A 16,867-nucleotide genomic window follows, 5' to 3' on the forward strand; every position below is an offset into this window, starting at 1 on the left:
CGTAGAAGCAAATGTATTTTTAAAATAATGAGTAAACAGGAGCTTTAGTTCTATAGCACACGATGCATGAACTTGAGCTGATCAGAGGGTTTTTTTCTCCCTCCACATCATGCTCATGTTCTCATTCACTCTCAATCTCAGGATCTTGTCCTGACAACTACAACCAAATAAAAAAGAGACCAAATGTAAATGTAGCAGAGCGGTAGGGGAAAGAATGTAACAATTTTATGTTAAAGATTTATAAAACGCCACAAAAGGCATCTAGGGGCACAACATTCGATTACGCCACCCCTTATGAGGGGTTGTAGCAGTATGAACGAGACTAATTGCTTGTTGCGTCACATGATAAGTGAACAAATTATATAAAGGCAGGTTTCAGGTTACCTGGCTATGTATCAGTGATGGCACCGCCCTCTTGTGGGACCCCATTCATGGTTTTCCCCCAGATATGTGTGTGTAACCGCGTGGTAACCTGTCCGGCAAACTTTATATGCGTGCTTACTCATGTGCTCTGTTTAACACTATAGGACAATATTGTCCCACTGTTGTTGGCGTGGGCTGTCTGCTATCTCAGTGAGGGTTGGCATCCAGTTTGTGAAGCAGAAAAGTCAATCTAGTGAAGATGAATGCGTTTAGTGAGAGTTATAACTGCTAATCGCTGGTAAGTATTATTTTGGTCCCTGTTTGCTGCGATTTATTTATTTTTCAAAACATACTGTTACATGCTCAGCAAGTTGATCTGGTTGTCCAAACACTTTCTGAGGGATGAGGGGGTTACGTCCGTGGTTATGACTGCACTGCTGTTTTGCCTCTGCGAATAACCTTGTGGGTCGCTTTGACTCCAAGTCGGTACAACGAGGCTTCACGCCACGTACCGGTATTTTAGTCGTCTGCTCTGTGTTTGTTTTACGTCAACTCTTCCCTCTACTGAGACGTTTAATGGCGAGTCACTTAGTTGATGTCTTAGTTTTGTTGTTTTTATTTATTTGTTGTTACTTGACTCAGCACTCCTCTCTTTGTATATTGTTTATTTTCTTTGATGTATGTGATCACCATTAGTTTGCCCTGGGTCCTGCTAGAACTGAAGTATGCACTATTAAATCTGCATGTATAAAATCTGTATTAGTGAGAGTAAATCTACTAAATCTGCATGTACTAACTATCGTTAATCGATACCATCTCATACTGTCAATAAGTAGGTCTTTTCCCCCCTTTTGAATCGGGGCTATTTGGTTTCATCATTGATTAGTTTTGTTATTGTCTGATTTTATATTGTGAGCATATTTAAATTGAGAGGAATTTCTGTTTTGCAATATTTATTTGTTTTTGCAGGTAATTCTTTTTCCTGTTTTGTTTTGGTTTGAGTTTACTTTGGATATACCTGTGTTGGGTGGGTCGTCTTTGAGGGGGAGGAAATAATTGCTGTACCTATTGGGGGTGGCTTGACACTGTGCTGTAGCTGGGTTATGTGTTATCTCCTCTTGCTTTTGACCCACCCAAATACCAAACAGGAAATGGACTGGACACCAAAAACAGGATGTATGAATGGGTGCAAAAACAAACAGACAGAAAGAGCCTCTTTGTTTATATGCGAGCAAGAAAGTGTATCTTTTATTATTGACATGAAGCCCTTTCTCTAGAATAACTTTGTCAACAGATTTTATCATTTACTTCTAATGTTACTGTGAGATCCATCACAAACCTCCAGGATTCCTGAATGGATCTGACAATAAATATAAACATGAATTTTCTACAATCTAACTTCAGTTCACGACCTCACCATCTGTGTCGCCAATTCCCTTTGTCTCCAGAATGTGCGTACGCACGTCTCAAAGTTTGCTTAAAGGTGCACACATTTTCCCGTCAAGTTTTTTTTTTATAGATCACAACCTTTGCGCGAAAACTGGCGTACGCACGTTTCCAGCCCCGTTTTGTGCGTATGCACGCTTTATAAATGAGACCCCTGATTTTGATCAAACTGCCTAAGGCAGGAGAAAAAGGACTCGTTAAAACACACACACACAAAAAACAGACACTTGCAGGCGAGACTTTCACCTCTGCTCACGGGGCTGCACGGTCTTTAAAGGAAGTCTCTTCCTCAGAGACATGCGCAGGGAGTTGAGAGAGCTGGAGGAGCGGAGCTTCCGAAACCTCTGTGTCGCCTCGGGGGAACTCTCTGGTTCGGACTCGGAGAGAACGCTGTGAGAACGCCACATCCCAGACACGGTGGAGCTAAGGCCGCTCACGCCGTTCGTGATAGTTGATGACATGATAGAAACCGGCGCTGTGAGAAGGGTTGGAAAATCGAAACCGTTAAAGACGTGACAGATGATTTAATAGACCTTTCAGTGTCACAAGGGCTTCATCTAAACAGGTGAATAATGAGTAGCCATTTTCTTGGGCATACACACGTGATTACGATAAACAGCACCCGAGATTAGTTACAGGAAATGAAATCCAGCATATCAATGTGTGTGATTGGGTTCTTCTTAAAGGCAGGGTCTCTGATTTTTGAAAGCCAATGTTGACATTTGAAATCACCAAAACAAACACGCCCCTTCCCCCAAATGGGTCCCACCCCTGTATCGATAGCTCCGCCCACACCTACATACATAACCTAGGCAACTAATGGATAAACAAACAAGCAAAAATGTGTAATAGATTTGTGTATTGACAGGTTGAGGTTGCTACCTTCTGGGTCATTATGTTAAAGGCATTGTTATGTTAAGTTTGTTGGCAAATGATAATTGAGCCTTTGCGGCACCTGTAGTGAGAGAGTCTGTTTACGGAAGTAAAAAGTAAAGACGTGTTAAGTTGTTCTGCTCAGCCTGTTTATTGTCTTCCACCCGATATACTACAAATGACACACAAGTGTAAGAAAAAAAATGCGTAGTGTAAAATAAGACGATGATGTTGAAGATCTTAATAAAGAACAAGAAGTTTATTCCAGCATAGTGACAAAATACATGGCGTACTTTGGGTTCGTTGGAGTCAAAAAGAACAAGAACCCAGAGCAAATTCTGCTCAAGCCTTATATACAGTTTTCCCTTTTTGTAATTTAAATGAATTTTCGCTTTGAATGTGTATTGAGGGTAAGAACTGAATGCCTCCCAAATGGCTGGGCTACACCTAGAATTATCTGCAATTTGCCGTTTCAATATAGTACACATACAACATAACATAATGCATTGACAAAGAATGAGAAAGATGCATACAACAACAGCAGTTTTGAAAGTTATATCCCAAATTAGATCAGAATACGCAATAACCAAATCACCCCCATGCATTTGTTTAATCAAGACATTATCTTTTCACACAAGACCTTGTTGAGCTTTAACAATATGGTCGTCTTTTCTCTGCATTAGCGACATTAGCATATTATCCAACTTTGGTAACTCAAAATCAAATTCTGGTATATCTTCCACAAAACCTAATGACAGCGTTTGTTGGGTGATATTCACATATGGGAAGTAATACTGTCCTATTGACCAAGCTGTATCTGGTGTTATACAAAATGAGGTATCGTTAATCTGACAAAGTGTCTGGTTATCATTAACAAAGACAGAGAAGTGATCAAGAGTTGTGGTGACACATGTTTTCCTGTTTGAAACTATTACTCTTGTAAAATTATTTAGGACATGTTAGATCGATTTCACAAGCCTCATAATTAGTGTGGGAGCCCCACATAATGGTTGTTTTTCGAAGGCATCAAACATGCAAATAAAACCAATGTAGTTTTGTCACAGCGTTCTATGTCCAGTCCTCACCATTCTCCTGATGGTAACTGTGTGATAAATCTAAAAGTCCTTAAAGTCCATTCTTTAATACGTTCTTCTGTAATATTCCCAAATTGTCCATGCTTAGAATCCTTTCAAACAATTCTTCAAATCCTTTCCAATCCTTGAGATTATTTACTTGAAGATGTTCTCGGAGGAGGTGATGAACTGGTTGCAACATCACTGTGATACCTCAGGAACGCTGTTGTCAAGAAGACCGTATACATTCCTGTTACACTGTTCATCTGGGTCTGGAGATCAGGCTGTAAGGTTCACCAAGACCCGAACATGGATCCATTGTAGATAAGCACTTTGGGACAGCTTTGGGCACTGCTGTCACGAGAGCTGCCTTTCTTGTCCATCCCCACATCTATTTCTTTTTGACCTGAAAAACACTTGAAAAAGTCCCCCCCCCACTTTTTTTTTTTAAAACACAGGATGGGATCTCTTTGTGTTAGCATTGTTGTTGAAAAACTGTGTCATTTTAGCAATGATGTCGTTATAATCAGAAAGATGGGTTACAAACATCAACACAGCAGAACAGGTGAGTGAGTCACATTTGTTAATCAAAGCAGATTTGAAACTGACATCATTTGGTGTGATGTCAGGATTGCCACTGAAAGTTTTAAATGTCTCCAATAATCGCTCTGAAAATGCCATGGGGTGTTCCCCTGTCCTCATGTGCACATCCGATATTTTATCCCAGTCACCTGACATTACACCTAGGACTTTCAAGCAGTGCTTGTTTCCTCTCTAACTTATTGGCAGTTCTAGTTTTGGCTTTCTCATTTAACGCTCCAGACAAAGTGTCAGGCAAACACACAGTTAACAACACACACGCATCACCATCTGTGAATTTCAGCATATAGCTCAAAAACCTTTAGAAAGTCTAATGGATCTTGTTTGAGAGGATCAAATTTACCAATATTTCTAATCACAGCTTCTAGCTCATTAGGTTTAAACCCTCTGACCATAGTAGAGGTCACTGGTTCCTCTGCTCTTTCACTAGCCCGCATAGTTGTAGTCAAGTGAACTGGAGCCATGGGGAACGTAACTGTACAGTCAGAGTATTGACTGCTGACTGACTGAGAATCTCTTTCTGAGTTCTCATCACTGTCTAACATGTCAGGAACCTGATTACTCCACATGCCACATACAGATGTCTTACTGCTGCTAATTTCAGTTGTGCCATTTTTTAAAAGGAATTGACAAGCAGACTTTGCTTCCTCTAAATCTTTGAACAATGTTTCCACAGATGAACTAAGCATGTGGTTGTTAGTTCTAAGGTGTACAATTTCACTCTGCATCCTAATCTTTTCTTCCTTCCAGATTATCTCACTAGTCTGGTGATCTCTTTTAGAGATTATCCCATTATCTAGTCGAGATTGCAGTTGCGCGTTTTCAACCTTTCATGCATTTAAAGTCTTTCTAGTGACTTTATATGATGCAAGAACTGCTTGCAGTGCATTGACAATTTTTCCTCTTTTGTTCTTGGGCATTTTGGGGTTATTTTCAAACTTAGAAAAAGCCCACTCATACGGTTTATCAACCATGTTCTCTATTAAATCAAACATTCCCTGAGAACCGTGTTTAGCGATGTACTTAACAATCAGCTGTTCCATTTTTACAAACTCACAGCTTTCCTTAAATCTGAGTCTTTAAACTTTACACAGTTTCTGTGACTACAAGCTATCTAGTTAACCGTTAGTCTATTTATTCACAGCTCCAGTACTTCGGACGAAAATGAACAAAACAGCCACAATACGTCGGGCTTTTAAACCCAAAGGTCTCACTGCTTCAGACACAGACACACTCCGTCTGGCCTCGAGGTCAACTACAGTAACACTTAACACTCACAAACAGTCACTAACAGTAACTCTCACAAACTCACAAACACTTTAAAATGTAACACAGTCACAGTACGTCAGACAAAACCACAGTACGTCGGGTTTTTGTTATATTTTAAAACAGTCTTCTTAGCCACGGCACTTTTGGACTTAAACCGTTAGTTTAACACTGTCACAGTATGTTGGACAAAACCACAGTACGTCGGGTTTCTTTTGTGTTAAAGCCTAACTGTTTACTTAACCACAGTACATGGACTTAAAACGTAAGTTTAAAACACTGTTACAGTCCGTCAGACAACACCACACTACCTCGGGTTATTGCTTTAAACTCTAAAGAGCCGCGGTGCGTCGGGCTCTTTACACTATCACTGTTTCAGTTACTTTAGAAACACTTTTAGCTATAATTCAACTGCCACACTGCTTCGGGCTCATTCACTTACTTTAGAATCTTAACAGAATTATAACAAACACACAAGAAGTTTCAGTTACTTTAGAAACCCATCAGCTTAAGCACTTTGCTTCAGTTACTTTAGAAACAACAATTCACATACAACTGTCACCACACTGCGTCGGGTTAATTCAGTTTCGTTAGAATCTTAAACAGAAATGTACAGAATAGGCTTAACAACAATAACTCCTCCTGCTTATGATCAGTAAACTATACTCTATGTTCTATTCTACACTAAAACATTTCTTTTCTATGGTTTTTTTAAACAAAGGGTTTCCCTGAATAAAAAAAACAGCGTAAAAGAAGAAAATACCTCTTTTCTTACCTTTCCCCACTTTTTTTTTTTTTGTAATTCGTCGCTGGGTGGCTCACCAATGTAAGAAAAAAATGTGTAGTGTAAAAATAAGACGATGATGTTGAAGATCTTAATAAAGAACAAGAAGTTTATTCCAGCATAGTGACAAAACACATGGCGTACTTTGGGTTCATCGGAGTCAAAAAGAACACGAACCCAGAGCAAATTCTGCTCAAGCCTTATATACAGTTTTGCGAAATGAAGTTTCGCTTTGAATGTGTATTGAGGGTAAGAACTGAATGCCTCCCAAATGGCTGGGCTACACCTTGTTGTCTAGCTGATGTCTTATTAATCACGGTCACGTACATCTTGTCTCAGTGGTGTAGTCTAGTTTTTTGTACTGAGTATACTGTGATTTTTTTTTTCCCCTCCCAGTCTCATACACACCCATCCTAGAGCGACACCCCATAGGCACCACCACACTCACTAATGCATTAAATATGCATCTACATGTAATTGAGGGCATTATTAAAGACTGCTTATGTGTTATCAACATTCCAATTTATTGTAAGCAACAAAAGACAGACAGCTGATAAAACCTGTGCTCCAGGTCCCATATTCATATATTTAAGGCTAAATGTAATCAGACAGTTGGCAGCACCCATTGACTTTCACAGTAGGAAAAAATATAGACTATGAAAGTAAATTGGTGCTGCCAACTGTCTGATTACCAACATTTTTCAAAATATCATCTTTTGTGTTAAACAGAAGAAAGAAACTCGTACAGTTTTGGAACAAATTGAGGGTGAGGAAATAACACAATTTTCATTTTTGGGTGAACTTTATACCTTTAAGAGCTACATTTAGCCTTAAATGTTATATGAATATGGGACCTGGAGCTCAGGTTTTATCAGCTGTCAATTTTCAATGTACATTTAAGAGTGAACAATAAACGTTTGTTCAGTTTTATCACCAACACTCTTTCATTGGAGAATATTATATGACCTGAATGAACTGGTAGTTTACAAAGCTTTCCAAATACATTTGTACTCGGGCTGTGGGTGAAATGTCACCCGAAGCTGCTGTAGCTTTAAGCGCAGGCTTCCGAAAACACTCAGAGTGTAGTTTGAGTCTGCTTTTGTTTCATATCTTCTTTTACATTAGTTTGTTAATTTCAAATTTGCGCCAAAAAACACCGCCAGCAACTAATTTTCCTCCTTGGTAGGTGACGTCAGATCAGGACACAGGCCACGGAAGCCCCAAGGGTCCAAAAACGTTAGTGATTCGCAATCGCAACCACAGTCTATATTCGCAACACAGTGCGGGGTGAATTTATGAATGAAAGTTCTGTCACAAAACGATATTGTTACGTATCCTCACGTTTTTAAGTGGGTATACGGAAATCCTTGGTATTTCCTAGTGGGTATTCGCCGTATACCTGCGTATCACGTAGACTACACCACTGCCTTGTCTTGGTATTGTTACAATTGCTAGCACCCAAGTGGTCACTTCAAATGGTAATCGCGGTCACGTAGACCCTTTGTTCGTGATGATCTCTAATGTCCTGCCGCCGTCCCCATATTTATAATTGAATCACATTTATACGTTTAGAGTCCTAAACGTATTACCTTATGATACTTCTTAGGAATGAGCTCTTTTTAGATGTGTACCTTGGAGTGGAATTTGGGTGTAATTTCTTACAATAGATAGTTTTATATTACATACAACTAATCATATACTTAACTGTTCTGCATTTGTGCTGTTGTGCACTGTTAAATTGTTTGTATACATTTGAAATTGTTAATACATTTTTCCTTGCTGACCTCCTTGTTGCAAGGTTTATTCATGCCGATTTGTGCAGCCACAAACTTCCTTCACAAGATCTCCCCAGTCCCACACCTGTGGATGTGTGTTAGAAGTTCCAAACAATTATACCTCATACCCTGAGCTTGCAGAGGAGTTCATAAACATCCTCGATGCAAACAAATGGGTGATGGATATCGTGTAACGGTAAGGATGCCAATAATATCAAAGAATAGGTCTGTTTAGGTCCTTAATTAGACATGCATTTATCTATATCTGTCTATCTGTTTATCCTAGGTGGTCAGACAGTATGTGCAGCAGGATATGACTGTTTCTTTGCATCATTCAGTCTCCATCTCAAACACAGTTTCCTGATATAAACTTTTTATCCTGCACAAGATAATGTTTCATAAAATCTCAGATGTTCTTACAGCAGTGTTACAATGTGATATACGTGTTACACAGCGCATACAGATTCACATTCAGTTTAAATGTACTTATGGTTTCAGAATTTACACTGTCTAAATAGTATTCCTACAATACAGTATATTGTAAGAAAAAGTTTGTTTAAAATTTAACCTTGGAATGCTATTCCTTAGGAGTTCATTAATTAATACTATTCAACTGACTACAGTTTTAAAAAAGAAAATGAATCAAAAAGAAAGCTGTCTCCTTTTATTAAACTATGCATATGAAGTATACAAGACTTTATCAATTACATTTAAGACGTATCTACATCTGTGAAATGAATGGAACTCTAATAATAATAATTTAATGAAAGAACTGTCTGTTAAACTGTCCATAACAACTTTTTAGTGCTAATGGCTTAACATGTCTTTATCTCACAATATTTAACACCGTAGTAAGCTCTTGTCTTAGTGCAAGATACAGATTAAGTGCTGTAAACCTTTCCTTGGGAATACGAAGCTGCTGATGTGCCATGATGTGTGAACACAGGGTGAAAATGTCCTCATCACAAGGGATGTCAGACCGATGTATACATTGATCTTCACAGGTGTCAGTCTTCCACTGGCACTTGGCTTATGTAGTCTTCCGTCTCATACAATTCAGGAAGGGTGTACATGACATCCGGCCGACCATGGGGTACAAGGCTATTTCTTAATGGACGAATCAGGTGGCTGTTCCACGGGTCTTTGGTCGAATCCAGCTCTTCCTGTAAAAGCCATAAAAAGTATTGTGTATTATCTCTCTCTCTCTCTGTTTCATGGGCCTTGTAAACCCTATAAAATAAACAAAATGATGTGTATTTAAAAAAAGCACCGTGTGTGTTCAATATTTACCTGGATCAAACCCAGGAAACAGAATAACAAGGTTCTTGTCCAGAAAGCTGCCATCGAAGTAGCCTTCATCTTTAATCTGGTGAAAATATTCAAGCCATAAATCCACACATTCTTTTCCAAGAATACCCCACCAGCTCTCAATTCTTTGGTTGGCTGTACTTTTGCCATAGATGAAGCTTCTTTCTCCAGCAAGTTGATCGGCATCACCACGTCGCAAGTACCTTTGAACATCCCTAATAACACTATTTTCTGTTCCCATGTCTGCTCTCAGGATTTGAGGCGAGCCACCAAAAGTTCTTACTGTTTCAAGGAAGTAACCTCCTATGACTTTAGGGTCACTGCTTGTGCAATATGCATTCAGCCATAGTATTTTCCTTGAGAATCCATCAATAGCCCCATTGATACATATGCCAAATGGCTTCAATTTGTCGCAAGAGTAAACACGCCACACAAAATTGGGGCCTTTTGAAAAGTACACTATCCTGTGCAGTCTTCTTTTTCTTCGCATTTCTGTGCCCAATGGATCAAGAGTTGACGGAATGAGGCGGATGTCTTCTTTGCGCACATGAAATCCTCTTTCCTTGCATTTACTATACATCCATCTATATCCATGCAATGGTCCTGAGCCTTGGAGCGCCTCCCTTACAAACTAAATAACATTAAATAAGTTGTCAATTTTTTCTTCGAAATAGTCCATTTCTATTTAGGATTTTTTTTAAGTGTCTTCATGCTGATACTAATTCCATGTATAACACTTAAAAATTTAAGGATTTCTTTATAATGTAGACCCAGGTCAAAGTAATACTGAATTAGACTAAATCTGTCCATCCTATCCCAGGAATAATCTGATGTCAAGGTTGATAGAGGCCAGCTTTAAACACCTAAGAGTAAACAGAGACAGAGAGACAGACAGAGAGAGAGAGAGAGAGAGAGAGAGAGAGAGAGAGAGAATTGGTCTGTTATATTCATTAATTATAGCCTATTTACCTAATATTATCTTATAATTAGATGATTATATATCTGTCTGTTGTATTTCTTCTAGGTGGTCAGGCAGTATGTGAGGACTGTTTCTTTCTTAACACAGTTGGGCAGTATTCTGTACAATCTATTTTAAAAAAAAAACATTGATTCATACACACATATGCACATTATATACATTATCCGTTGTCTATTATCCGTTACGATGGCCAATTTAAGCATGCAGTGAATATACATTGATTAGTATAGAATAACCAGATAATATTAACAACGTACCCGGAATCTTGTTCTGTTGTCATGCTTGTGGATTACAGATGTCTGAAATGAGGGAGGGGCTACAAATCCGTGAGTACAGTTTGCAAAACCGTGGGTACAGATTGCGAAAGCATGCACACAGTTTATTACTTTGTGGGTACGGGTTACAAATCTGAGAGCACGGATTGTTAACTCGTGCGTACGGTTTATTAATCCGTGAGTACGATTTATAAACCGAGGGGACGAATTACAAAACCGTAATCACAGATTTGCGGGTCTGTTTTTTTTTCTCCAAGGGGTGACCAGGCGGGCTCCGTACACAGGCTTGATATCGCGATACGATTAATCGTGCAGCACTAGTTTGTATATTATGACACCATACTGATATCTCTCGATCTAGTTTCAGAAAAACGTGGGGCTGTGGAACGGTGAGGACTAAGAGAGAACGCTGCGTATAATAAGATCTGCGAGGAGCATCGTAGACTTGGGCCCATGTCCTTTGGACAAATACGCCCCCATTAACACTCTTGGTCCTGCTAGTGGTTCTATGGTTCAGTCGCGACCCAGGTTATGTGGACGGCTGGACAACACTCCTTTTCAACAGTGATTAAAATTAAGGATAAATTTTGACCAAACATGCACAACTAATTCTGATCATCTTTTTGATGAAAAAGATCCCCCCCTCCTGGACCTCCGCCGTGTGCCCTGCACCCCTCTCCTGGACCTCCTCCGTGTGCCTCGCTTTTGTTTTTGCGTCACATGTCTGCCCCGCCCTTGTCTTTTCCTCCCCGCCTCAGCACACCTGTTCCTCATGTCTAGTCTAATTGCCTTGTCTATTTAGCCGTGAATCCTTGTCGTCTTATGTCCTCTGCTGTCTAGTCTGTGCAGAGCAAGGCACAGGGCAAGGCAGGTGGGGAGAAAGCAAGGCACAGGGCGAGGCGGGTGGGGGAAGCGAGACGGCCAAAGATGAAATATCTTGTTGGCCTGAAGAAAAAAAATCTCAGTTAACATTTTACCAGTACACTTGCATTCAAAAATGTTCAATCAGTATAAAGAAATGAATGTTATTCTGGCTGTGAGTCTGATCTAAAATGAGTCAGGACTCGTCGGACTGTTGGCTTTCAGTGTCAGATGTGTGTTTGTCCCTCTGTTGATAACCTTATACAGAATTTGTCAAGAGGGATACAAGGGATAGCGAAAAAACAGGGGATTTTTTTCTATAAATCTGGGAAATAATCAATATAAGACTCTGTCTGGGAAGAGTCTGAGGAAAGAGAGCTTTAGATATAAAGTTGCTTAGAGAACATTATTCTCAACTGTTTTGGAACCTACTGGTTCATTTGTCCTGTGAGGACCAGATTGGGCCCAGTGCCTGTTATTGTAGCAGTTCCACCAATGCTAGCACCATAACAGACACACAGCTTTATCGTCTCTTTGCTGTGGGTTTCCGAAGTCCCTGCACACAAACAAAATGCACACTTCACTCAAAGCTCATGCAATTAAAACTAAATAAAACACTTTTATTAATTTCATGAAAAAAGGTGTAAGATTTTGACACTCGCACTCACCAAGAGACTCTTCTCCTCCTGCTGTTGAGAGTTGCTTCAGCACCACCTGGACTATTGGCACCATCATGGTCGTAGTGGCTGTGTTACTGATCCACATTGAGAGGAATGCCGTCACAATCGAAACCCAACATCAGCCTACACAGTGTTAGTTAACGTGTCACCAGACATCAACAATGAATAATCAGCACTGTGAAGGGCAGTACAAACACCACAACACACCTAAGAGTTGCCTTGTACTTAATTGCTGTTATCTCTGTGATAAACAATCACTAGGCTTTTTGAAGCTAATCATTATGCCATAAGTGTACGCATCAAAACATGATGCGTGCTAAAAACACACATGATGCTGGGACTCACAGGGCAGGTCGCACCCCGACGCTGAACAAAAACCTCAGTACGATGCGTTTGTGTAAATTCCAGTCCTCCACAGCGACAGCTAACATCATTCCACCCAAAAACAGCCGTAATGGTCAAAGGCAGCACCTCGGTGCACTGCCGTCAGCCCGATAACAGGCACAACTAGCTTCCTGCAGAGTCCAAACATTGTAAAGATAAAAAAAAAGATGTTCCAACGATATCAGATAAATGTTGATATCAAACCAATTTCTGCTCTCTGAGAAAGCACCAAGGGTTTGTTCATAAGCAGCTAAAATTTTTAAAGTTTTATCTGAAGGAAAAAACCCATCTTACTCCTGACTCATTTGTATGTTTATACTGATTGAAAGTGCGCTATGTACTGGTCTTTTATTTGTGTCTTTGAAGAATTATTACATATGTATTCTCAGAAATGGTCTAGCGATTTGTAAGTAAAAAGATGATCAGAATTAGTCAAAATTTATGCTTACTCTTTCAGTGTTGAAAAGTTTTGCTTGGTTGCGACTTACTCATAGAGCCACTAGCAGGCACAAGAGTGTTAAATTACTTATTTCTGCAAAGGAAAAGAAAACCCCAACCTTCTGATCAGTAACCCAGCTCCTTGACCTTTGAAGGGTGTAATTAATTCAGTTAATGATCCTCACCATGTCAGACACCTTCATATTCCTGTAGGAATACGTGAGGGCGTTTGATGGAGCCAACAATAGGAATTATTATTATGATGAGAAACCACGAACATCACGTCATTGTCATCTCAGCAAGGTACAGTGGAAAATGTTGAGGATTATGCGTGTGAAAAAACATCACTTATTTAGAGTTATAAGCTTAAAACACTCTTTAATCTGGGGTAAAATCCCTTTATGTACCCTAATACCCAAATAATACATCACTTATTTAGAGTTATAAGCTTAAAACACTCTTTAAGCTGGGGTAAAATCCCTTTATGTACCCTAATACCCAAATAATACCTTATTTGGGTATTAGGGTACATAAAGGGATTTTACCCCAGCTTAAAACACTCTTTAAGCTGGGTAAAATCCCTTTATGTACCCTAATACCCAAATAAGATTTTAATTAAAATTAGAGCTCGAGATTTATTGTTCAGGTCGATCTGAATTAGGGTTCCGACCTCAGACGACACCTAAGGCTATGTTTAGGGCTAAATGTTGAAAAATTTGGGATACGAACGCACTTTATATCCCTGGTTATGTTTAGGGTTGTAAATTAGGTTTAGGACTCTAAAGATTAGGGCTAGAAACACGGTTATGTTTAGGGTTAAAAATTAGAAAGGAGTTTTTAGAAAAAGTGGAAACCTGCGGTTATGTTTTAGGGTTCAGGAATGGATAACGCACTAAATACTATTTAGGACTAAGGGTACAGACTAAAACTAAAGCCCCCTTCAGCCCAACGAAATCCTAAATAGTGAGACACGTCTTCGGTAGTAAACCACAAGGTGTTCCAGCCTTTCATTACTATTGTTTAGAGCATTTCCTGTGTTTTGAAAATGTTTATTGAAACTGTTATGCTGTATTAATGTTCTAATAATTTTATTTATATTCATAATTAATTATATTCATGTTAATGTTAAATGCACTATACGATCACATTTAAATTTAAGACATTGCAGAATTTTTATTTGTTTTTATGTCTTGTTAAATACAACATTGAGTAAATTGTTTGTTATATTGAGAGCAGAGTTAGAGAGACCTGCTGTGGACGGAGCTGCATTTTACTGGTCTGTGTGCAGAAAATAAACGATAATATCATCCACATTGAGTGTGTGTTCTGTTGAGGTGTGGATCGGATTGGGCCAGTTTAGACCAAAGGTCACAGAGAAATACATTCTTCAACAATAACGTATTAAACTTGTAATCTTAGACAAGTGGAACTTAAGTGCATTAATTTATGTTAAACGTGCACAGACAATCTTGATGTAGCCAAGGAAATCGTACATGTTTTTCCATCACTTCCACTGTTAATGAACATCTGCTAATGACTACATCTTCTAAACAGTTTAAATTGCTACTAGAAACAAACAAAAAATAAGTTTCAAAAGAAACTTTAAAAAACATTTTTGAACGGTTATTTTAATACACCTGAGGCATATGCTAGCATTAGCAACAAGCACGTGTACATACATACACGCTTACATGAACTGACGAAAAAAAAAATCACCTCAGACATATGCTAGCGTTAGCAACAAGCACGTGCACATACGTACACGCTTACATGAACCGACAAAAAAAAAAAATCACCTCAGACATATGCTAGCGTTAGCAACAAGCACGTGCACATACATACACGCTTACATGAACCGACGAAAAAAAAATCACCTCAGACATATGCTAGCGTTAGCTACAAGCACGTGCACATACATACACGCTTACATGAACCGACGAAAAAAAAATCACCTCAGACATATGCTAGCGTTAGCAACAAGCACGTGCACATACGTACACGCTTACATGAACCGACAAAAAAAAAAAATCACCTCAGACATATGCTAGCGTTAGCAACAAGCACGTGCACATACATACACGCTTACATGAACCGACGAAAAAAAAATCACCTCAGACATATGCTAGCGTTAGCTACAAGCACGTGCACATACATACACGCTTACATGAACCGACGAAAAAAAAATCACCTCAGACATATGCTAGCGTTAGCTACAAGCACGTGCACATACATACACGCTTACATGAACCAACGAAAAAAAAAAATCACCTCAGACATATGCTAGCGTTAGCTACAAGCACGTGCACATACATACACGCTTACATGAACCGACGAAAAAAAAATCACCTCAGACATATGCTAGCGTTAGCTACAAGCACGTGCACATACATACACGCTTACATGAACCAACGAAAAAAAAAAATCACCTCAGACATATGCTAGCGTTAGCTACAAGCACGTGCACATACATACACGCTTACATGAACCAACGAAGAAAAAAAATCACCTCAGACATATGCTAGCGTTAGCTACAAGCACGTGCACATACATACACGCTTACATGAACCAACAGGGAAAAAAAACTTATGCCAGCAAAATACAAACTTTGTAACTGGGAACATATAACACTGGCTAACGTTATAAAATGTGACCTGACAGAAATAGCTCATGTTACTGTGAACGGACAGCAAATAAAAAAAACTACTTATTAACATTTAGTAAACTTATTAACATTAAACGAACATTTTTTTTGTAGAGTAATCATTTATTGTCAGAAAGATTTCTATACATCAGACTATTTACACTTAACGTTTCAAAGTGCTTTCCAAAAACCTCGTCTGACACCATTCACCACCTTCCCTCTTTCGCGCCGTCTTCATCCAATACGTTGGAAAACATCACTTCCGTTTTTTTTGAATCGCGAAATTAAACGCTTCACGTTAGTTTAACGACTGATTATTAAGTATAGTGGAACATGACACATTTTAAGTGAAGTAAACGCAATACAATAGTGTTTTGATGGGGAATGAAATGTACGTGTGTTATTTTAACAAAACATATTTGGGTAAAACAAACAGTGGTGCAAAACCATTTTTTTGAGTGCATAAGATAAATAATCCTAGTAACTTATTAAGATAAATGATAATATTCATCAAGTCCCATTTATTTAAATGATGTTAATAACAGTGTTAGAGCTGCACATATACTCATCATGATAAGACCAGAGCCATCACACAAACATTTTCTACATATGTACTGTAAATAAGGAGCTAACCGTTATAACAACGCAACTCACCTCTATGCCAGTGACCCTTCATTATCACCGCAAGGTTTCCGGTACAGTCGGGCAGAGTTCTGTGCAGCGTGTAGTGAGGTGAGACCACTGACCCCAGCGGATGACCCCGAATCAGGTCAACAAGCTTCTACTGGGTATCTCTCTAGGATTAAACCTGTCAAACTGACAGTATAATCCCCAGCTATATCTAACCTTACCAATGGGAGGCCAGCCCAGGTGCTTAATCGGCGTAATTTTCTCCTTGACGGTGAATTTTCATTTTATATTGTAATTTATTTATTATGTTATGACTAACACGTGGCAAAAAACGCTTTCTCTCTCTCTTTTGTCGTTCTGGAGTTATTAGTTAAAATATACTCCAAAATTGCCTTCCCATGATTCCACGGGGCGCAGTTACCTAAAATATAGGTTTAAAACGTCTTGAGCACCATTTAAATGGTTGGAATTGGGTTAAAACCCGTCTAAAG

General features: G+C 39.1%; 1 protein-coding gene across 5 annotated transcripts; it reads right to left on the reverse strand.

The window, feature by feature from the left end:
* Positions 1–8,822: 8,822 nt before the first annotated feature.
* LOC113646972 lies at positions 8,823–13,363 on the reverse strand. 5 transcript variants are annotated; one of them, XR_007139051.1, is made up of 6 exons: positions 12,629–12,798; positions 12,272–12,357; positions 12,036–12,159; positions 10,725–11,687; positions 9,471–10,351; positions 8,823–9,343 (listed from the first exon to the last, which is right to left on the reverse strand). XR_007139051.1 is itself a non-coding variant. In XM_047806026.1 (2 exons), the coding sequence occupies exons 1-2, from the start codon at positions 10,066–10,068 to the stop codon at positions 9,282–9,284; spliced, it is 660 nt and encodes a 219-aa protein (XP_047661982.1). In that variant the 5' UTR covers positions 10,069–10,119; the 3' UTR covers positions 8,823–9,281. The 5 variants fall into 5 exon arrangements, 1 of the variants encoding a protein (XP_047661982.1); XR_003441563.2 differs by having other exon boundaries at positions 12,272–12,406; XR_007139050.1 differs by lacking the exon at positions 10,725–11,687 and having other exon boundaries at positions 12,272–12,406.
* Positions 13,364–16,867: the final 3,504 nt, after the last annotated feature.

The sequence above is a fragment of the Tachysurus fulvidraco genome, chromosome 21, assembly GCF_022655615.1.
Source record: "Tachysurus fulvidraco isolate hzauxx_2018 chromosome 21, HZAU_PFXX_2.0, whole genome shotgun sequence".
Taxonomy (NCBI): Eukaryota; Metazoa; Chordata; class Actinopteri; order Siluriformes; family Bagridae; genus Tachysurus; species Tachysurus fulvidraco.